The sequence below is a fragment of the Lissotriton helveticus genome, chromosome 7, assembly GCF_964261635.1.
Source record: "Lissotriton helveticus chromosome 7, aLisHel1.1, whole genome shotgun sequence".
Taxonomy (NCBI): domain Eukaryota; kingdom Metazoa; phylum Chordata; class Amphibia; order Caudata; family Salamandridae; genus Lissotriton; species Lissotriton helveticus.
Genome location: NC_136068.1, coordinates 1,737,968,214 through 1,737,992,707, shown reverse-complemented (window position 1 = coordinate 1,737,992,707; position 24,494 = coordinate 1,737,968,214). Strand labels below are relative to the sequence as shown.

The following is a 24,494-nucleotide window of genomic DNA, read 5'->3' as shown; positions in this document are numbered from 1 at the left end:
GGCTCTCCTTTCCCTTTATCAGGTGGGGGCTTATCATCAGACACAACACAGTGGGGCGGAGCCAGCATTCACATAGGCAGGCAAAGACCTATTCAGGGTCAGGGGACTACTCCTCCCACTACTCCAAATGCAGTTGCCTCATTCAGCCTAGCGCTGATTCCCCCTGACCCTCCTGGAGCCACATACACCTCCCCAGCCCCTGTCACTCCTAAGCCAGACATGCAATCCACATCAGGCAGGCAGACACATAGCACACAGAAATGCCAACTTCTAAAAGTGGCATTTCTAAAATAGTTACAATACATCTGCGCACACCATTGCACAGCATTTATTATTCCTATTCCAACCATACCAAACTTGACCACGCTGATCCTCTCATATCAGGAATTACCACTGAAACACTTGTCAGGTAATCCCCAATGCATTCCCATTGGAGGGCCGCCCCATAGCAGTGAGAAACCAAAATGGCGGTTTGTCACTACCAGGACATGTCCCACACTTAAGGTACATGCCCTACCTTTTACCTAAAAAGCAGCCTGCCCATTGGGCATGCTAGGGCCTACCTTGGGGTGACTGACATGTAGTAAAAGGGGGGGGGGGGGTCACAGGCATGGCACACACTTTAGGTGCCACGCCACAGCGGCAGTAACACTGCACGCACAGGCCCTGCAATGGCAGAGGCCTGGGATAGGTTTGAAAGGCTACTTTGGCGGGTGGCGCAATCAGCGCTGCAAGCACACCAGTAGCATTTAATTTACCAGCCCTGGGTATATGAGATACCACTTTACAAGGGACTGACAGGTAAATTAAATAGGCCAAGCAGGTGTAGACCAATCTTACCATGTTTATCACAGAGAGCACACGCACTTTACACTGGACAGCAGTGCTAAAGTGCCCAGAGTCCTAAAACCACCAACACCATGTCAGAAAAAAGGCTAGTAGAAAGGAAAAAAGTTTAGGTGTGACCCGGCAAAAAGGGCCAAGAACAACACCTCTGTATAAATATCTCCCTCGCTAACCCTAACTCTTGTGTCTTTGCAGCGCTGTTTACTTGCAGTGTTTCTGTTTTATCACTGTACAAAGCGGTAATTACCAACCTGTTCCCAGACAGCACAATTCATGCAAAAGTTGAGTTTGTATCTTTATTTCTTGCTCTCCTCTTTATCTAGAAACGCGTGGTTTATTCAGCACCAAAGAACACACTACCCCACGGGTACGGACACCATCAACTCTCAAATATACTGAGCCCAGCTCCTGAGCACATGCCTCCCATATGGTTTAGAGCATAGTCAGGGAAAAAATATGGTGAGAAACAGGCAGCTCTTCAAAACTGCTGAACCCTCGAGGTGAAAGAAAAAACCTGAACACTCAATTCAATTCAATCACAGCTTTATTCGATTGATGATTCAAACAATCATAAAAGCGGATAAAAACATACAGATATCACATAATAAAAATTGGTTTTAAAAGAGATCGCTATATAAGTCGAGATATAAAACCTGAGCTCTCATGTCTGGGAGAAGGGCAGCAGAGGAAAAGGAGTTCTCCCGAACAACAGATAACCAATGTCAGCGCAAGAAAACTGTACTTAGCCGGAGCTCCTCAGCCATAATCGGAGGTGAGCTATCTGCTGCACAACGAGTACGAAGGCAGAAAAGCTGACCCACATGGTATTGAACCTATCGTAAGCTGCATGCGGGACTACAGTCATTTTATTTGATTAAATCCAACAGGTCTTGTAGACAGGCATGCACGCTGTAGGCTCGACCTAAAAAACGGCAGGAGACAGACACTAACACTAGTCAAAAGAGCAAGGCAAGGTCAAGGTGCACTGAAGTAGAAGAGATATGTCTCAGTACCTACTGGGCCATAGCAGCCTGTAGGTGCAGTTTTAAACTGCCATTTCGACGGACAAAATTCTGCTACACCCACAACTTCCTTTTTAATACCTATAAGTCACCCCTAGGCCCTGAACAGTCCAGAGGGCAGGGTGCAGTGTATTTAAAAAGTTGGACATGTACTTTTAGGTTTTACATGTCCTGGTAGTGAAAAACGGTTACATTTGTTTTTCACTACTGCAAGTCCACCACTCCCATAGAATAACATTGGGTACCTTATTATATTTAACAAGTGATAACTTTTAATTGAGAGCAGTTATACATATCGAGTTTGGTGTGTATGGAATTGTGGCGAAAATTCCCCTTTAAGGAAAAGTCAGATTTTGAGTCACAATTCTTAAAATGCCTTTTTTAGAAAAGCTGATGAGGGGTGATGCCCCAAAACCGGTCCCAGGATGCTTGTTTCTGGTCCAGAGAGGGCTTGGCAGTACAGGCTGCACTGTTCCCATGAGGCACAGGGTCAAGGCTGATTTGCATATGGCTGGATCCAAACTGGGGTGGCATGGTGAGCAAAAGAACAATGGATTTAACCCAAGTCTCTTGACTGGGGGTGAATTTTTCATTTGCTCTGCATTCCATCCATCGTATGCGTGTCTTTTGCTGTCATGCTCTAAGTGTGCCGGGTATGCCCAGATGTGGGTACCGGGCTCACTGTGTCAAGGTTGGCACTCTGCAGGATCCGTTCGTCGTGATAAAGCTCCACCTCCGGACCTCCCGAACACCCTGATATGTAAACACAGGGTGTTCAAGTGATACGGTGAGGGAAAAACCCCAAAGGGGAAAAAACCGGGGAAGGAAAGGAAGGGGACTGCGGGGAAAGGAAGCTGTAAAACAAAATACAAACAGGTCAATAGTTCCTCAAACCTACTCTCATTAAATTCTCACTAATAGAATGGGATGTCACCTGCACTGTTTATGCTTCTGAGCTTCCAGGCAGCCACATACTCCTTACACCTTCCTTCCTTAAACAACACTAAGACCACTGTTAGTTTACACTGTCTACATTTGCGACATGATTCTATGTATGAAATGCTAAGGCAAGGTACATACCCCTGGGGAGTTAAGAACCCCGACATAAAGCAGTCATTGCTAGTTTAGGCACTAAACATGACTACAGTCCAACTTCCTTCATAAGGTAAGGTACTGTTAAGTCATCAAAACAAAATCCCAAGGTGGTACATAAGCAACCGGTACAGATTTCCTCATCCACACCGATGGAAAACAAAAGTGCAAACGTAAGTGATATGTACAACCAAACACGGTAGGGCGTAGTTCCAGCACCACCGCCGCCCGCTTTGGTATTTGTAATCCAACAAGAATAGAACTCCAGACGTCATATATTCATGACGGCAATGCGGAAGAGCCCCCCCCCTGCATTCCGCCACTGGACTGACCCACTTGGCCTCAGATAACAGCGTCCAAAACAATCTATAACTCTCCCGAGCGGAGAAATGCCCAACGAGCACATAGAAGCGAGAACAGATATTACTCGCCAAGTTCAAGAGATAACCGCTCTTCGTAATGTATCTGAACCGCCCCCAAGCAGAAGGCGCTGTAACATTACCGTTTCGAAGTCTTCTCAGCCGGCAACAGTTCAAAGAAGACACAGCCTCGAGGAAATTCCAAGAACGAGAGCCAGGCGCTCCCGCAGGGAAACAGAACAAAATCAAGTACACCCACTTCCCAGCCTGGACTCGCTATATCCCGCAAGCAGCAGAGGCTCAAGGGAGATGTAGTTCAAGGCTAGGTACTCATGGGAATTGTAGTTCAGGTAGGCACGCAGTCTAAACCCTGACAGTATGCCCTCCTCCCAAGCGCCTCCTAGGTCCCGGTTTGGAAGGACACCTCAAATGAAAGGATCTGATAGCCTTCAGAGCATGCACATAACTCCACGGTTCCCATGAGTCATCCTCCGCAGAATACCCTTTCCAGGAGACCAGGTACCAAAGCACACCCCTGCACATTTTGAAATCGCAAATGGTTTTCTCATATTCCAGTCCCCCATCGCATTCTACAGGCGGGGGCGCTCTCCCTTGTGAAGAGAGAGCCCGCTTCAAAAGGTGGACGTGAAACACAGGGTGAATCCTCAGTGAACCAGGCAACCTCAGTCTATATGCCACTGGGTTGATCTGCCGCACAATCGGGTAGGGACCGATGAAGCGTGGGTGGAATACGCTTCTCAGCTTAAACTGAATGTTATTGGTGGACAGCCACACCTTGTCCCCAACCTTAAACTGGGGACCAGGATTCCTGTGTTTATCCGCCCAGCGCTTGTACACCTCTTTAAACACCACGAAAAAAAAATTCCACCACCATCACCCTGCAATACATCGTGTCTAATTTGATATTCGAATGCCCCACAACCCCCCACACTTGTCCTGATGAAGACCCCGTTCATAGGATCTAAAGTAACCTACGGCTAGGGGTCGAAACGTCGACGCCTTCTTGTTGTTTGGACATCCGGCACATGCCCATGATTTTTCCACCATGTATATAGCCGCAGAATGTTTCTAAATTGATTGTTTTCAAATGATGCCTTAAAATATTTTGGCTTTACTTTGAATCATTTTGAACTTTATGTAAACTTTAGCAATTGCACTTTTTCTTGAATAAATCTATTTCCTTACGACTTTTTTCTGTCCTGAGCACACCCCTTTTCTTCCTTCCCTTACCCCACTGGGGCTTATGATTAATTAGAAATACTATGTGTGTTTTACAAATGAAATTCGGTATTGTTAAATAAAAGACAATATTTTTCAGAAGCAATTTGAAGTTTTTCTAGTTCTATTGTTCCTCTTAGTGTGTGTCGTACATAACACTCTCTCCTTGCGGGGACCCCCCTTCTTGTATATCATATAACGCCCAGGTCCCCGCGACTGCATGGGTTCAACCCCCCCTTTTGTACTGTACACCTCTTTAGCCTTCAACAAGTGTTTTTGCACACCCTTATGCACTTTCCTTAGTGCATGGATGTGTGCCATTACAGTGGGGTGGTTACTTAGGCCTATAGGGATATCGATGGGCATTGTTTTAGCATCATAACCGTACTTGGCCTTAAAAGGAGACATACCAGTAGAGCTATGCCATGCATTGTTATATGCTAATTCGGCCATCCACAACAAGTTCACCCATGATTCATGCGCTTCCCTGGAATAGCAACGTAGGTATTTCTTTAATGTCTGGTTCAGCCTTTCAGTCTGCCCATCTGTTTGCGGATGGAAGCTTGTTGAGAGAGCCGATTCAATACCAAACACCTTACACCACATCCTCCAGAAGCATGCCACAAATTGTGGTCCCATATCAGACACGATCACCTGAGGTATGCCATGTAACCGTATAACCTGAGAAGCCAATAATTGGGCGGTTTGTCCTGCTGTGGGGAGATTCTTACATGAAATGAAATGACCCATTTTGGTCAGATTGTCCACAACCACCATTATAGCTGAACACCCCTGATCCAAGGGCAAACCTGTTATGAAATCTAGGCTTATGTTCTGCCACGGGCGAGCTGGCGAGGGCATGGGCATAAGCAAGCCTTTTTTCCTAGTGTTCTCCCCCTTCGCTCTTGCACACACCTCGCAGCTCTGTACCCACTGAGCAACATCCTTAACCAAGGAGTCCCACCAGAAATACCGTCGAATCAGACTCACTGTTTTAGTAACACCAGGGTGACCTGTCATAGGCGCTACGTGACACCAAACAAAAGCCTTTTTCTGTATCTCTTTAGTTAGTAGGTACAAGCCCTTTCCTTGAAAAGGTAACCCTTGTTTCAACACCCTTCCAGGAGCACCAGCAACCCATCGCTCCCAGGCCACCAAAGACCTAGAGCCCTTGACTTCTTCTAGGAAATTCTCCGCACGAACCACACACAACACCTTAGCTGTGGGGATGATAGCCTGCTGGACTTCCTTCTGTTGTTCATGTGGTACCAATTGCCTGGACAAAGCGTCAGCCTTTCTGTTGTCTACGCCAGGTCTAAAAGTCACCACAAAGTTATATTCCGCAAAGAAAAGCATCCAGCGCATTTGTCTTTGCGTTAAGTGCTTAGCCAAAGTCATGTATTGTAGATTTCTGTGGTCGGTGTATACCGTCACCGCGTGGCAAGCCCCCCATAGGTATTGTCTCCACTCCTGAAAAACCCTCTTAATAGCTAAGTGCTCTTTCTCTGCAATGGTGTAGTTAGTTTCAGCAGGGCTCAGCTTTTTAGAGAGGTAGGCTAAGGGATGGAGTTGACCAGTGAGTGGATCTCTCTGAGACAATACAGCTCCTATTGCTTCATCCGAAGCGTCAGCTTCTACCACGAACGGATTTTCAACTACAGGGTGTGCCAGCACGGGAGCCATGATAAATGCTCTTTTTAGGGTCAGGAAAGCCACATCAGCCTCTTTAGTCCATACAAATGGTGCCCCTTTTCTCAACAATCTAGTTATAGGGACTGCCGTTTGTGAAAAGTGCAAAATAAAACGGCGGTAATAATTGGCGAACCCCAAAAAACTTTGTACTTCCCGCACGTTCTTTGGGGCTGGCCACTCCTGAACCGCCTGGACTTTCCTGTCTGACATCTGCAAACCTTTAGAGCTGAGATTCACCCGCAAGAACTCCACCTCGCGCACACCAAACTCGCATTTGCTCAACTTTACATACTAGCGATGTTCTCTCAACTTATCCAATACCTTTCTCACTTGATCCGTATGACATGATTCATCCTGTGAGTATAGCAGTATATCATCGATATACACCACCACAAAGTGGTCCACATAGTCCTTCAACACGTCAATAATAAAGAATTGGAATGCCGCCGGGGCATTACAAAGCCCAAAGGGCATTACCAAATACTCGTACAGCCCATATCGCGTCTTGAACGCCGTCTTCCACTCATCCCCCTCGCGTACTCTGACCAGGTGATAAGCCCCCGTAAGTCCAAACGGGTATAGATCTTGGCTTCCCTCACCTGGTCGAGTAAAAGAGAAATGAGGGGGAGAGGATAACGGTTGCGTACAGTGTTCTTGTTCAATACGCGATAGTCTACACAAGCCCTTAGGTCCCCATTGGCTTTCGCAATAAAGAAAAGAGGGGAGGCCGCAGGGGAGCGGGAAGGTCTAATAAACGCCAATCGAAGGTAGTGATCTATATCTTCCTTCAAATGAGTAGTTTCCGGCACAGACAAAGCCTACACCCTGCAAGTAGGAATTGTGGCCCCCTCCACTAGATCTATGCGGCAATCGTACTCCCTATGGGGGGGGTAATGTTTCTGCTTTGCTCTCGCTGAACACGTCTCTGTAGAGACTATACTCTCCGGGGAGTTGAACGTTTGTTTCTACTGCCGTAGCTGCCGAATAAGGGGTGGTCAAGACAGCAACATGAGCAGGGGGACCAGGTACCATATGATCTTTGCAAAACTCGGGCAAAAACTTGAACGTCTTAGACTTCCAGTCTACAACAGGATTGTGGTGACACAACCAAGGCATGCCTAGGATTACCTCGTACTGAGGAGCCGCAATGATGTTCAGGGACAACAGCTCAGAGTGTATGCTCCCTTGCAGCTTAACAGACAGGCCTACCTCGCTGGTTCTCTCCGTTATTTGTCCTGATTTCAACAGCTGCCCATCTACCGCTAAGACTTCCTCAGGGTTTTCTCTCGGGATACGTGGTAGGGCCAGACGAGACACCAGGCCATCGTCTATAAAATTGCCGGTGGCTCCGGAGTCTAACATGACCAAAACCTGATGGAGCTCTTGCTCACATTCAAGCGTCATGCCTATAACGAGATGTGACTCGTTTTCTCCTATCCCGATAGAGGATAGAGAAGTGAGTTTCCACTCCTGCTCTCCCTCCACTACGGGTCTCTTGTTTTCTAACTGTTCTGTCTCAAGCCCTGTGGTCGATACAGCTACTTTCTTGAATCGAGTAACACTAGAGGTCTTTGGCTTAGGGGGGCACTCTCTGACGTAATGCCCCTTCTTCCCGCAGTACATACACAATCCCTGCTTTCTCCTAACTTCCCTCTCTTCTCTGGACAATGGGGCTCTGAGTGCTCCTATCTCCATTGGTTCAGGGCTGTTTTCCACCCCCCCTGTAACCTTGCGAGGGGAACGATCGAAACTGAACGATCCTTTTTCCCATCTTCTCCTAGAGCCCCCTCTTTCTGTCATCCTGCTATCTAATCTTAACGCCAGATTAATCATGTCCACACATGTTCTTGGCTGTGGATCAACTCGAGCTACCACATCTTTCAGGTCTTCTTTCAACCGTCAATGGAGCGCACACCGCTAGCCCCTCCTCCGGATCGCCCCTCGGGACTCTGGTACTTGTAGTTCTTTAGTGGATCACCCAGGTGGGTGCAAGTCGGTACTTGTTGGACTGATGAATCTCTAGACCCGATACATGTCCCGGGTTTTAGGATATCGCCCGAGACATGTCTCGGGTTTCGGGATAACTTCCCTCATCAGTAGAGAAAGATCGTTAGGGGTGGAAGAGAAGGCCGCCACAAAACAGTCAAAGGCCTCGATGCCAGAACCGGCACGCAGGTGCGTCGTCCAAGAGCCCGTCGGCCCAAAGCTCAAGGGAGCCATATTGTGTTTAGTCGTCAATGGAGCGCACACCGCTAGCCCCTCCTCCGGATCGCCCCTCGGGACTCTGGTACTTGTAGTTCTTTAGTGGATCACCCAGGTGGATCACCCAGGTGGGTGCAAGTCGGTACTTGTTGGACTGATGAATCTCTAGACCCGATACATGTCCCGGGTTTTAGGATATCGCCCGAGACATGTCTCGGGTTTCGGGATAACTTCACGGGCTCTTGGACGACGCACCTGCGTGCCGGTTCTGGCATTGAGGCCTTTTGACTGTTGTGTGGCGGCCTTCTCTTCCACCCCTAACGATCTTTCTCTACTGATGAGGGAAGTTATCCCGAAACCCGAGACATGTCTCGGGCGATATCCTAAAACCCGGGACATGTATCGGGTCTAGAGATTCATCAGTCCAACAAGTACAGACTTGCACCCACCTGGGTGATTGACTAAAGAACTACAAGTATCAGAGTCCCGAGGGGTGATCCGGAGGAGGGGCTAGCGGTGTGCGCTCCATTGATAACTAAACAGGTCTTCTTTCAACCCCTGATAGAAAAGGGACATTCTTTTCTCTTCAGGCCATTCAGCCTCAGCCACCAGTCTATTAAACTTGGTCAAATAGGTGATCAACTCGCCTCTTCCCTGCCTTAATTCCAGGAGCTCCTTGTCTGCACTAAAAGTAGTAGCCCTGCGATCGAAAACCTTTTCGAATTCTGCCCTGAACGCTGACCAGTCTGACAAGATGGCATCATTATTTTTAACTAAAGGCACAACCCAATTGGCCGCATCACCTACTAAGTAGGATATGGCGAAAGCCACCCTTGAGTGGTTGGTAGGGAACGAAGCTGGTTTGCACGAGAAAATGCAGCAATACCTGAGTCAGAAAAACCTGTATCTTGCATGGATCCCCGGAGAATCTTTCAGGATTAGCTAAAGGGATGGGTGGAGGCACTGTCACCTGTATGGAAGATGCAACAGAAGAGGCATTAAAGGGATTTTTAGATAGCAGTTCCACCTTGTCTCGCAGCGCAGCTGTTTCCGCTTTCGAGGAAGCCAACTCCTGCTGAACCAATACTAGCGCATGCAACACATCCTCCATGGACGCCATTTAACACAACGAACTGACCAGGCAGAGTGAAATACTTGGGTACTTGATTCTGTCAAGGTTGGCACTCTGCAGGATCCGTTCGTCCTGATAAAGCTCCACCTCCGGACCTCCCAAACACCCTGATAGGTAAACACAGGGTGTTCAAGTGATACGGTGAGGGAAAAAACCCCAAAGGGGAAAAAACCGGGGAAGGAAAGGAAGGGGACTGCGGGGAAAGGAAGCTGTAAAACAAAATACAAACAGGTCAATACAGTTCCTCAAACCTACTCTCATTTAATTCTCACTAATAGAATGGGATGTCACCTGCACTGTTTATGCTTCTGAGCTTCCAGGCAGCCCCATACTCCTTACACCTTCCTTCCTTAAACAACACAAAGACCACTGTTAGTTTACACGGTGTACATTTGCGACATGATTCTATGTATGAAATGCTAAGGCAAGGTACATACCCCTGGGGAGTTAAGAACCCCGACATAAAGCAGTCATTGCTAGTTTAGGCACTAAACGTGACTACAGTCCAACTTCCTTCATAAGGTAAGGTACTTTTATGTCATCAAAACAAAATCCCAAGGTGGTACATAAGCAACCGGTACAGATTTCCTCATCCACACCGATGGAAAACAAAAGTCCAAACGTAAGTGATATGTACAACCAAACACGGTAGGGCGTAGTTCCAGCACCACCGCCGCCCGCTTTGGTATTTGTAATCCAACAAGAATAGAACTCCAGACATCATATATTCATGAAGGCAATGCGGAGGAGCCCCCCCTGCATTCCGCCACTGGACTGACCCACTTGGCCTCAGATAACAGCGTCCAAAACAATTTATAACTCTCCCGAGCTGAGAAATGCCACAACGAGCACAAAGAAGCGAGAACAGATATTACTCGCCAAGTTCAAGAGCTAACCGCTCTTCGTAATGTATCTGAACCGCCCCCAAGCAGAAGGCGCTGTAACATTACCGTTTCGAAGTCTTCTCAGCCGGCAACAGTTCAAAGAAGACACAGCCTCGAGGAAATTCCAAGAACGAGATCCAGGCACCCGCAGGGAAACAGAACAAAATCAAGTACACCCACTTCCCAGCCTGGACTCGCTATATCCCGCCAGCAGCAGAGGCTCAAGGGAGATGTAGTTCAAGGCTAGGTACTCATGGGAATTGTAGTTCAGGTAGGCGCACAGTCTAAACCCTGACACACTGTGTTACTGAATTCAAGCTAGTCTGGCTGATGAGGGGTGATGCCCTGAAACTGGTCCCAGGATGCTTGTTTTCGGTCCAGAGAGGACCTTGCTTGGCATTTCGAGCTAGACTGTTCCCATGAGGAATAGGGTCAAGACTGATTTGTATATGGCTGGGTTCAAACTAGGGTGGCATGGTGAGCAAAAGAACGATGGATTTAACCCAGATCTCTTGACTGGGGGTGAATGTTTTATTTACTCTGCATTCAGTCCATCATCTGTGTGTCTTTTGCTCTGAGGAAGTTGGCATTTTCTTGTCCTAGCCATTTAGTTCCTGCAGCCTGGCAATGGGTAGCATGACTAGGTGCAGCTATCAGTTGGTCTTTGTGTTATTACTCCCAGACAGTGAGACAAAGGGACATTAGGTGTTGGCAGGATGGGTTAATCTAAGTTAACAAGAGGGAGGATCTCTCACCTACCACTCTTGCACATCACAAAGGCTCTGCCTGAGCACTTCCACAAAGGGTTCAACACTAGTCTGTTATGACCCCAGATAATCTGGGGCCAGGGCAGGTAGGCAGGATATTCAAAGCTCCTCTGGGGGTGGAAAACTCTGGGAGTCACTCCTACTTCAAAAGTGGGCAATAGGTCTAAATATTGGACCAATAGAACCATCTCTATAGCACACGTCTGGACATGTGCAAGATTCAGAAGTAGAACTGCTTTGCTGCTCTGCAAGAATGACTTGTACTCTGCCTGCTGCCATGCTGCCTCGGGGAAGCCTGAAAGGATATCAACCCCAGTGATCTAACGCTGATTCTTAATTCCACAATTCCAGTACTATCCACTGATCCCAACATCGCTACCAATCAATTTCAAAAGTGGCTGGGTGAAGCCACGACTCAGCTGGCACCCATTAAATCACTCTCTAAGAATAGAAGTGCGCCTAAAGCTCAGTGGTATACAACAGAACTTAAAACTCAAAAACAATTAACCAGGAACAGGGAAAGACACTGGCGAAGAATGTATGATAGTGAAGATAAGGAAAATTATAAAAAAGCCCTTGCTACTTACAAAGCTATGATAGTAGCAGCTAAGAAAGATTTTTTCACTCGCCAGATAGAAACTGCGAAAAATTCCAGTAAACAGTTATTTAACATTGCTAAAACCCTAGCTGGAGACTCCCCAGATCTTAATCCTCCCCCCTCACAAACTTTATGCGATGCCTTATCAGAGTTCTTTTACGCAAAGGTTAATGACATTTACCAAGCCTTTAGCTCAGACTTGACCAGCAGTAATGCTATCACCACCATAACTAATCCAAAAAATTCCATGACCTGTTTTAGTCCCCTCACCACTGATCAAACCAAGAGCATAGTTAAAACGATTAAAGCTGGCTCTGCTCTTGACCCATGCCCGACTTCCGTGCTCGCTACTGTACCAGACACAGTCATTCCCATCATCACTGCTGTCTGTAATACTGTATTGACATCTGGAATTTACCCTGATCAATTAAAAAACACGTTGATTAAACCCCTGCTTAAAAAGCCTGGCTCAGATAAAGGCGAATTAAAAAACTATCGCCCTATAGCGAGCCTTCCCTTCTTAGCCAAGGTCCTAGAAAAGGCTATGAATCAGCAGCTTTCATCCTACATTGAAAAACACAATCTACTGGACGAGACGCAGTTCGGTTTCCGTAAAAACCATGGTACAGAAACCGCACTCATAAAAGCAGCTGACGACATAAGAGTCATCCGCGACCAAGGAGGAACTGCTTTGTTAGTTCTCTTGGATCTCTCAGCGGCTTTCGACACGGTTGACCATAAGATCTTGGTCAACCGTGTCGAGAGGATGGGCATTCAGCTCATTGCCAGGGACTTACTCGCTTCGTTTTTGGCCAATAGAACCCAGGCGGTTACTCTGGGCCCCTTCCAGTCAGCTGAGCTGTCGTTACCGTGTGGGGTTCCTCAAGGCTCATCCCTAAGTCCGACACTATTTAATATATATGTGTCGGACCTCGCTAGTGTCATCAAAGCACATGGGATGAGCTTAACCTCATACGCTGACGACACCCAGCTGGTGCTGGCAATAAAGGGTGACGGACAGAGGGTAGCAGAGAGATTTAAAACCGGGATGATCACTATCGGTGAGTGGATGGCAAGGAATTGCTTGAAGCTTAATTCCGGAAAAACGGAGGTGGTTATCTTTGGTAATCTCTCACCAGCCTGGTCAGCAGATTGGTGGCCATCGGCCTTAGGTACACCTCCCTCTCCAACGGTCAAAGTTAGAAACCTAGGTGTTACTTTTGACGACCAGCTGAACTTCATGGCCCATGCAAATAAGGTGGCAGCCAACGCCCATTTCAAACTTAGAACGGTTAGAAAAATCATTCCGTATCTACCAGACTCAGCTGCCAAAACTCTAGTCACCACTCTAGTTCTGACATCACTAGATTATTGCAACGGTCTGCTGCTCAATGCTCAGAGCAGAGTTACTAAAAAATTACAGACGGTGCAGAATGCGGCAGCTCGTGTATTATCAAAAAAAACCAAATTTGCACCTATCGCAGATACCTTGAAAAATTACCACTGGCTGCCCATTCACAACAGGGTAAAATTCAAAGCTCTATGCACAGTATACAAGACACTACAGGATCAAGGACCTCGTTTCCTTAAAAATCAATTGATCCCCTATAACCCATCGAGAACCCTTCGATCCACCTCACTTAACCAACTAGTGGTTCAACGTAGTCGAACAGTTTCTTGGGGTGATCGCCGCTTTTTAATTGCGGCCCCCAGACTTTGGAACACCCTTCCAAGTCACATAAGAACATGCCCTTCGCTTTTTCAGTTTAGAAAAAAATTGAAAACGTGGCTATTTAACCAGTAATCCACATCTCCGCACTTTCTGATCATGGTGAGACAACAATTGCTTTTTTAGCGCCGAGACGCCTACGGGTATTTGCTAGCGCTTTACAAATATCATTAATAAATAAATAAATACATAAATAAATAAATAAATAAATAAGGACTGGACCTGCATCTTGAGCCTAGGACCACCAGTGTCTCCAAAGGCTAGTTGGCTAGTCTACTGACCAGAGCCTCAGGGACGGAAGGCTCCGATCACCTTGAACCCAGCACCTGTACTCTGTCTGCTGTGAGTCCTACACTTCCAAGTGGTTCCACCCCAGGCCTGGACCCTTAAAAGTGGACCTGAAAGTGCTCTGCCAGCCCAGCTGTGGTTTTAGCCGAATCAACGCATCAGGACCACTGTGCGGTGCATTGCCTCACCAGCCTCCACATCGGGACCACTGCGTGAACCGTCCGCAGCCTCCTCAGAACCGCCACTGCACAACGCATCTTTGACCCGGCCTTTGCATCACATGCCACTCATCTATGGCATCCTTGACGACGATGCAGGACTTCGCATGGCAAGTGTGGAGCTTTTTATGAACCTGCCAGTGTGCGATGCATCTTCAACGCAGGACTTCGCATCGCAAACCTCTCCTTGACTACCTTCTCGATGACGAGGTCCACCAATGTATCCTCGCAGCTTTTCAGAACTGACACTGGCCGATGCATCTTTGCCACAGGACTTTGCAATGCCTCGGCTGTGTGACGCATCCTCAACACGGTACCTCACACCGCTCCACAACCAGAATTTGAGGTACTGTTGCACAGGGGGCATCACTGGTCACTGTATCTGGCCTGGGCTCCATCATGATTCGCCTGAACTTGTGACTTTGTCCTGATCCGGCACAACCAGTTAATCACAATTAGCGCTTTTAGGCATTATTCCCACATAAATCTTTAAAATTGCATATCTCCTGTTCTACTGATTAGATTTTTGTCAATTTGGTCTTAAATAATTTATAACATGTTATACTATTTTTCTATATTGGTGTGGAATTATTTGTGTTGTGTTTTCACTCTATTTATGTTTGTATGTATACTTTACACATTGCCTCCGAGTTAAGCCTGACTTCTCTGTGCCAAGCTACCAGAGGGATGAGCACAGGTGCTGCTTGTGACGTCACACTGACAAGCATTATGGTTGCTGCTTGAGTAGGGTTCCCCTCTGCCCCCCAAACAGTAACCCCATTTCTTACACAGACTGCATGTTATATGCCCGACTTTGGAATTATAATATTATATTAATGGGAAATTGGGATACTACAAGTGCCATAATGCCAGCTATGAATTGAACAGATGAGAGGAACACCTGCCTAGCCTCAATAAGGGCATACAATTAACAGTAATTGGCAAGGACAGTAGGCCTGGCCTTCTTTTAAGTCTAAGTGTTATGTAATGTACAAATAGGTGCAGAGTTGTCCTGTTAACATTTGTTCTGTGTATCGTTATAGTTTGTATTGTATGATTTTCATATGCTGTTGATATGTGCATATATAGTTGGAGTGCTGTATAATGAGTTGTATTGGTGTCACAGTGTTTGTAATGGCACTTCACAAGTAGATGGTGTTATTATTTGGCCTGGTGCTTCATTAATATGTCAGTTTGACATTATATCTCCACGATCTCTATGTATTCTCATCGTAAATGTAATGTAATGTAAATGTAATGTAAATGTAAATTGATAATTGTATAGCGCACTACTCTCCCGCAAGGGTCTCAAGGCGCTTGTACGAATACGGCTGTGGAACCCATCCTGGCTTTCCCTGTGAGGTGTCCACTCCTGGGCACCCCCAAGGTGGAGGCCAGGCATCCTTAGCGTTGTGGGGATTAAGCAAGCTATTGCCCAGAGTTGCAGAGTGGGACTCCATGATTGGAATAGGCACCGAGGCGAGAATTATCAGGTCCGTGGAATTTTTGAGCCCAAGACCCTGGTCCCGGGCTAGACCTCTGCATCAGGGTCTGCCGCTATAACCATTGAGCCACACTTCTCCACCGTACTGAGTATATAGTACTATCATATGAGTAATTACAGAACAACGCACAAGCATGAAAGAACACATACATACAGGAAATAGACATGAACTAAAACACAATGTAAATGCAGGGAATACAAGAATGAACAGACAGGAGGTTGCAATGACAGAGGAGGGCAGAAGTATGGATGGTGTGATAGATGAGGGGTCTGATGCTTTGTTGCAGGGGAGATCCTCTACAGTCGCAGTGTGGAAGGCACTGTTCTCTAGCACCAGTGATAAACACCTGTATCATCTTCTCCATCAGATAGTAGGTGCTCCTCTGAGCAGTGGTACCAATGCAGAATCCCATGGCATAGAGTGCATGGGACCTACTGAATTTTAGAGGATCAAGGAGAAGGATTTTGTGACTTCTGAGACTTCTGGCTGAGATGGGTGTCAATGCGGTTGTGAAGCATAGGGTGATGTGGTTGTATCTGTGAACAGATTGAACCAGCCCCCTGGCTGAGTCTAGAACAGTTCTGAAAGGAACAATGGATGATTGATCGGCTCCTACTAAGAAGGCATTTCTGAAGTCTGGTCTCGGGACAAATTGAGAAGTGACTACAATTTTAAGGTGATTGCAAGAGGTGAGGAGACAGTGTTTCTTCAAGGAGTGCAGGTGGAAGGTGGCAGACTGGGCAACAATGTTGAATGTTGAGCTTAGAGTGAAGACTAAGGATTGAGCAGATGGAATAAGTGTTGGTGATACACCCTCCGGTTTCAAAGATTTCAGGACAAGGGTGATGAGTTTGGACTTTTTGATAATGAGAGTTAGCTGGTCTTCAGTGTACTTGGGAGTAAAGCTTGCTCTCAGGAGACACTAATCAGATCTTGAAAGATCTGAAAATTGGTCTTATTTATTTTGGCCAGTATGCACTATCGCAAATGTTTTTTAGGTCTTGATTTCTTATGAATGTAACATTTCTCAATAATGATGAGTAAGAAGATGTTGCTGATGTGGAAATATTTTACAGGATGAGTCGATGGGGCAACCGTGTTGAATTTATTGGTTATCAGTAGAATTTTCTGATGTATTTTGAATTATGTAATGAATTTTTTAGATTTTTCCTTAGTGGAGGTCATACTCTATTCTGTCTATGGCAATCGTTTGATGTTTTGATGTAGCCAGAACAAAGAATGTATTTGGTATTTGAAGAGGATATCATTTGCCTTTGGATGTAAGTAGATTTAACAGGCGAGATGATGACTTTTTACTCTCTTGCTAGTTTCCTAAGCGTGACTAGTAGCTGGGACAGTTTTGAGTTTCTCAGTTCATTTTCCACTTTTCTTACTTGGCTTGATCTAAACATTAAGAAAAACATGATTGATTGAGTCTTCTGCAAGAATTATTGAGTTGCAGAGAGCCAGTTTGTCTAGAATAGCTTTAATGATATTCCTGTAGTCACCAGTAGCATCTTTGATTTTCTTGTAGGGCTGAAGATGCTTGAATGTGGTGGTGATGGTTTTTTGGAGGATTGAAGAGTGGGCAGTGGAGTCATCTGGTTATATGTGGCTTAGCAGTGTGTGGATTGTAGTTAGTAAGAATGTGAAATGGGGCAGGCCGACGATCAGATCAATCTTTGTCACAGAGGGTAGGGAAGCGGGCTCAATTGGAGCCCTCGAATGTCTGTTCAAGCGTTATGCCTTTTCTGTGAGTAGGGTAGGTGTCTAATTGCTTTAAGTTGCATTGTGAAGCTAGATTGTTCAGTGCCATAAAATGTTTTCTGTGTGCATTATCCCAAAAGATTTTAAAATCACATAGTAATGTAGTGTTGAGTGAAGGCATGCAGTTAGGAGAATAGTCAACTGACCAATACAGTTTGTATCACTGTTTTATAATTGGTAAATTACTTGTATTTATAAAATGGTGGTGAGCGAGAGATATTTGAGATAACTGCAGTGTTTGTAGGCATAACACAATTATAGAAAATAGATTTTGCAGCTTATACATTTCTTACTGATGGCAGCCAGGCCCAATTGGAGGCTTTCTGCTTAATTGGTGACATCCACAAAAAGAACAATTGATGGACAATGTCAAACATTCACCCCAGTGCAGAGATATAGGCCTAAACCCATCGTTTGTTTACTCCCCATGTCATTCCACTTTAAACCCCTTCGTCCAACCCGACCTGCTAGGCCAGGTCCTCCCTGGACTGGAAACAAGCATCCAGGACTGGTTTCGGGATTTCACCCATAATTAGCCCGGCTAGCTTGATTCCAGTGGCATGTAGAGCACGGATTTAGTAGCACTTTTCGCCGTGCTCACTGTGTAACTGGATTCAAGCTAGCCTGGCTGATGAGGAGTAATACCCCAAAACAGGGCCCAGGATGCTTGTTTCTGGTCCAGGGAGGACCTGGCTTGGCAGTTTGGGCTGGGCTATTCCCATGAGGAGCAGGGTCAAGACTGATTTGCATATGGCTGGGTCTAAACTGAGGTGGCATGGTGAACAAAAGAATGATGCATTCAACCCAGATCTCTTGACTGGGGTGAATGTATGATATATTCAGCATTCCGTCCATCATTTGTTTGCGTAATGCTAAGTGATATCCAGCACAAACAAAAGGGAAAAATAAAGTTGAAGTAATTTGGAAAGCAGAAGGTGGCTACCAAGGAAGCAAATGTATATTTCCCCCATTCCACCACACACTACTCACTGTCTGTGTCCGGGCCACTGGAAAAGCAGAATACTGGCTGCCGTATCCCCTGGAACAGACAAAAACAACATGAAGGAAAACCACAATTTCAATCAACTGCTCACAGTGTCCTTCATATAACACCAGCCATACTGTACCACTTACACAATAATCATGTAACTTTTGACAAACACACAACACAGTGCACACTATGCCACACGCACGTAAAACAATGCGCATCCATATTGGGGGGTGGGAAGTAAGGTTCACATTTGTGGGAGAATGGAGGGATTTTACAAGAGGGTCACATTTTCCTTGTGTGATGAAGCAAAAAGATATTTTTCACTCTACTCAGCCAGGCTGACCAACAACCTTCTAGTTTATGTGTTGGTGGGAGTGTGCAGTACTCACCCTAGACTTTGAGTGCACACCCTGGGCAGCAGGGCTCTCGTTTCTGCTGGGGATCATCACTAAAACGTTGGGATCTTTCAGTGGACTCCACATTGGTGTGTCCAGTGGGAAAAAATTGCAGGAGAGACCAAAAAATGTCATAGAGACACAGTGACACAATTCTACGAGCCATGCTAGGTCTTAAATTCTATATAGTTTCATCTGAATGTCATTCAATCTATGTTTTCAGCCACACAAGGCGTGTCTACAGATGTGACACCCTTGTAATATCAAGTCCATTCAATTTTAATAGAATATCAGTCACAGAACTCCTCTGTAACATGCAATAGCCTCACTACCAATGGTTAGAGATATTTTACCCCATGTGTTAACATATTGTACCATTCTTGCTTCTCCTACATGCTTTGCTCATGGTTGTACATTTATTTTCACTTCCTAGACATGTGGTCCGGTGTTGCCCTCAGCGTCCCTTTGCCACTTCAGAAGCAAAACCTGGTGGAACTTAAAGTCATAGGCATGCTCTCTTCCTGGACCAGCACCATCTTCGCCATTATTGTGGCATCCAATGACTTCTGGATTAGGAGCAACACCAAGGCGCAATCTGGAAATAGTGAGCTCTGGAGAAACTGCACACCCGACACATGCTCTCCCATATTACCCGAAACTGGTAAGAAATAAGCTTATGGTGAGTTTCTTTAAAATATTTTGTGTGCCTGATTCCCATTTACCAGATCTTACCCTTAAGGTGTACATTACACAAGTCTGTTGATGTACAATTGGGATGTGAGAGGGCTGACCAATGGGTGCGAATGTAGCCCAGCCTGATGCCAAACATCTTAAGGCTCCTATCATCCATGTGTGACATCAGCAGGCTCCTCCCCCTCAAACAATGGCTGCTGATTACGTAAAGCTAAGAAATGACCTATAAAAATGCACCTTCAGCTCAAACTAGAAATATAAGGAGGGAATCTACTGAGTGCTCAAGGGGACTAGGAGCAACAAGCATTGGCAAACCAATAGGCTTCACCTCTGCAAATTCTATTGGCTCTGTCAATGAGTTAGTTAGTTAGACATGTTACACAGCAGCGCATGCTGCTGTGCAGCATGGCTTAAAGTAAAAAAAAAGCCCTATCACACGGTCAAAGGTTGTGTGTGATATTGCTTTATAAAAAGCTTTAAGCCATGTTGTGCAACAGCTAGGGTCGCTGTGCAACATGTTTTAAAAATGAAAGTGCCCCCGTGTAACGTAAGTGGTGCTCATGTAACTCCAATACCTTTGGGCTAAGATTGGAATACAAAAAAGCGACCAAAAATTAATTAAATGGAAAAATAAAAGTCCCTAAATGGAAATAAAAAGGATATGAAGGAAGAAAGTGGGGGACACACATGGTAGGTCGCTGTAGTGGGGAGGAGGACATGGTGAGTTAAAAGTGGGGGGATTGTCCTAAGCAGGTCAGCAGGTGGTGTGTTTACAAGGCAGAATGGAGCGCTCCAATACCTTTGGGTAGTACTTGAGCTACATAAATGCATACATGAAGGGGGCAATATTAGGCGGAGACAGACGACCATGGCTACCGCATGAAGGCACACAGGATTGGCGGTGTAGGAACAGCAATGGGGGTAGGCAGTACAGGTGTGGGGAGGCAGCTGAGATGGAGGATTTTCAACAAAGAATGCCATGAATGGGAGAGAACGGGGTGCAAAAAAACACGGGCTCATTAAGTGTGCCGGTGCAGGAAGATGACAAACACAAGCATTCGTATGGAGTGCTCATTTGTAAATGATAAAAAAAGTACCTTCTATGTGAGTAAGCAGTGGATGGACACTGGCCAATGGCCAAAAGCTGTACTTAGGCCAAGCTCCATGCCACAGACAGCAAAGCAGAGCAGGAAGTGATAACAGATGACATGCAGACTCCGTGCTGTCCAATCAGAACAATGTAAATTAGAGGGATGTTGGAATCAATGAATTGTCATTACAGGTAAGTATTGGGTGGGGTCTGAACCCCTTGTAAGAGTTTTTGTTTGTTTGAATGAAAGAGATTTAGCAAGCACAGCTCAAGCTCTGTGCATGCGAAACCTAAAAAGCAACCAAAGAAACTCTGCCTGAGACCAGAGATCAGTTTGATAAATGTTTATTAAGAAGAGAATCACACACATTTTTTTTTTGTGTTGAAATTGTTTATTGAAATATGCAATAAAATACAAAGATAATATCAAAGCAATACAATGTCATGGTAAGAAAAGAAAGTACAAGTAATAATACATTTTATGCAAAGAAGAACAAAAATAAGGAAATAAATAATTAATAGCATATATTCCATAGCCCAATACGAGGGAACAATAGAAAAATATAGGGATATATCTTGTCATATAAGGTCACAGCAAATGAAAATAAAATAAAATAAAACATAAATGCAGAAAAAAGGAAGCAAAGAAAATATGAAGAATAGAAGAGAAAAGGAAAAGGAAGAAAGAAAGAAAGAGATAAAGTAGGAAGGTACCAGAGCAACAACAATGGGGGGAAAAGGGGATAGGAGCAGGGAAAGAGGAGAGGGAAAGAAAAATTAAGTAGATATAGCATGTGCAGAAGAAGAAGGAGTAGGTGTAGAGACATCATCTACCATGGTTTCCAAAAATGGGGACCAGGTTTGGAGAAAAAGGGAAGCTTGATCCTGAAGATTTTAAATTGTGCGTTCGTGTAGAGCCGTTTGCATCATTGCCACCAACCATTCTTCCTGAGAAGGAGCTGAGGAAGATTTCCAGTAACGTAAAATACTATTCTTGGCTGTAGCCAAAGCAGTATGGAGAAGGCGAATTTGTGGCTTAGGCAGTTTCGGGAAACCTCGAAAATCATGTAGAATAATGGTGGCAGGTGTAAGAGGTAAGGTTAATGACATGGTAGAATTCAATGTCTTCCCCACAAAGAGCCAAAAAGGTCTGGTACGTGGACATTCGCAAATAATGTGTGTTATGTCACAACCAGGAGCAGAACATCTCCAGCATGAAGAATGTGATAATAACTTAGCTTGGTGTAACTTAACAGGAGACCAATGCCATTTATGAAGAATTTTGAAGATACAGAATTGTCTTCCCCACAAAGAGCCAAAAAGGTCTGGTACGTGGACATTCGCAAATAATGTGTGTTATGTCACAACCAGGAGCAGAACATCTCCAGCATGAAGAATGTGATAATAACTTAGCTTGGTGTAACTTAACAGGAGACCAATGCCATTTATGAAGAATTTTGAAGATACAGAATTTAAGACGAACTTCACGAACACCTTTATGCAACCCTTCTAAAGTTTGATCCCATTGAGTATCGGAGTACATAACGGATAAACGGGATTGTCATTTCATCTGAAGGGTATGTGATAAAGGTTGTGAGAAGAGAGGGTGTAAAAACGTTTTATGAAGACCAGAAGTCACACCTTTTAAAAGTCCCCCACAACTGTAAATAAGACAAAATGGGAGATACTTGAAGTAGCCAAGGCGGAGAACCTAATTGATTTGTAATACATTGTTGAAGTTGGATGTAATTAGAGGATTGTAAAGGTGGAAGATGAAATTCCTCACAAAGTTGGGGGAAAGATTTGAAATCTCCATCATGCAACAGTTGATCTATGGAATAAATGCCAGCTTCTTTCCATAAAGGCCAGGACAAGGTACGACCACCAATACGAATAGCTGAATTGTGCCATAGGGGAGCTTTAATATGGATTCACGGGTTAGAATTTAGTATGCGATGACCCCTCTGCCAAGATTTATGCATTGCAGAAAAGATAGGGTTTTTAGGGTCAGAAGAGCTAGTCCCTGTACCGTATAAAAGGAATGAACCCAGATCTTGAGCTAAAAGGTGGCGTTCAATTGATACCCATTGAGGAATATCTTTAGATTTGGGTAGAAAAAATGAGAGTTGAGAGATATGAAGGGCAAGCGAATAATGCTCAATGGAGGGAAGAACCATACCTCCATATAACTGATGAGCCTTCAATTTAGCAATAGCAAGATGCGGTTTAGCCGTATCCCAAATAAAGAGTTTTATTTTGGAGTTGATGGATCGAAGAGTAGTTAAAGGAATATGAAAAGGAAGCATACCTAGAACATAAAGGAATCTTGGTAAAGTGACCATCTTAACCGATTGAACTCTTCCCCAAAGAGATAACCCCAAAGCTTTCCATTTGTCAAAGTCCCTCTGCATTTGTGTAAATAAAGGAGTCAAATTATCTGTAACCATATTATCCAAACCTCTATTGATCAGTATTCCCAAGTACTTAAGACGTGACGGTTGCCAACGGAAAGGGAAACCAGAAATTGCTGATTTCGTAGTAACAACTGAAATGGGTAATGCTTCACTTTTATCCCAATTTATTTTATAGCCTGAGAAGGAGGAGAAATCAGTGATAATGTGAAGAAGGGCTGGAAGAGAACGGGAAAGGTCAGTAAGAGTAAGAAGAATATCATCTGCATACAAGTATATTTTGGAATGGCCAATTGGAAAAGGAACACCTACAACTTCATTAGATTGTCGAATTGCCGCAGCTAGAGGGTCCATTGCCAAGAGAAAGAGAAGAGGGGACAATGGGCAACCTTGACGAGTACCTCTGCGAATAGGAAAGGAGGTAGAAGAGAAACCTCCACAGTTGACTTGAGCTAGTGGGCTATCATATAATAAACATACTTTATTAATAAATTGATCACCCAAGCCAAACCGTTGTAGAATTGTTAAGATATATTCCCATTCGATGCGATCAAATGCTTTTTCAGCATCAAGTGAGAGGACCAAAGCCTCATCTGTCAAATGTTTAGCTGACCATAACGTATGGGATAGAGTGCGGAGATGATTCCGGGATGAACGACCCGGAACAAAACCCACTTGAGAATTATGAATTAAGGAAAATAAAACTTTGGGAAGACAGCATGCAAGAATACTAGCTAGTATCTTAATATCAGAGTTCAAGAGAGAAATAGGTCAGTAACTGCCACATAGCAAAGGATCTCTGCCAGGTTTGGGCAAGACAGCTATAATTGCTTTGTTGGAAATGGACCCTCAAGAGGATTCCTTATCAGCTTCCAAGAACGCAGCATGTAAAGTATCTATCATACTCTGACCGGTCCATCTATAAAATTCAGGAGGGAAACCATCATCCCCTGGGGCCTTATGGTACGGCATAGCAGTAATAGCCGAAGAAACCTCGTCTCTCGTAATATTACCATCAAGAAGAGCTCTGCCATCATCAGAAAGCCTTGGAAGATGTATCTGATCAAGAAAGTTGGACATTTTGGTTTTATCTATCTGATCACTTAGGGAGTAAAGAGATCTATAGAAGGAAGCAAATTCCTCAACTATTTCTTGGGGTCTAGTAAGCACTTCTCCGTGGCTGGATGTAATAGCTGGAATTGCCATAGCAGCCTCCCTCTGACGTAATTGGGCAGCCAATAGTCGACCAGCTTTTTCTCCTTGTTCATAATGTCTTCCTTTCATCTTTTGTAAGGCATATTCGGCCTTAGACGTAAAAAGACTATTAAGAGACATTCGTGCTTGTTCTAATAGCATACGATTCTGTAAGGAAGAGTTTGAAATATACAAATGGGAATAATGTTGAATGTTCTGTTCTAATTCTGTTTGTTTAGCAACATTGTTTTTGTTAAAAAGAGCAGCATCGCGCATTAATTGCCCTATGATGGTAGCTTTAGCTGCTACCCAAACTGTTCTCTTGGAAGAGATTGAGTTCTCATTAGTAGAAAGGTAATCTTGAAGATGAGATTGTAAAA

General features: G+C 44.8%; 1 protein-coding gene across 4 annotated transcripts in view; it reads left to right on the top strand.

Annotated features, from left to right (window-relative positions):
- LOC144770723 (lens fiber membrane intrinsic protein-like) overlaps positions 1-24,494 on the top strand; it is a 162,832-nt gene that overhangs the window by 33,430 nt on the left and 104,908 nt on the right. For all 4 annotated transcript variants that reach the window (XM_078655455.1, XM_078655457.1, XM_078655458.1 and 1 more), the window contains exon 2: positions 19,160-19,387. In XM_078655455.1, coding sequence (XP_078511581.1) covers positions 19,160-19,387 — 228 coding nt within the window. The remainder of the gene's footprint in view (positions 1-19,159; positions 19,388-24,494) is intronic.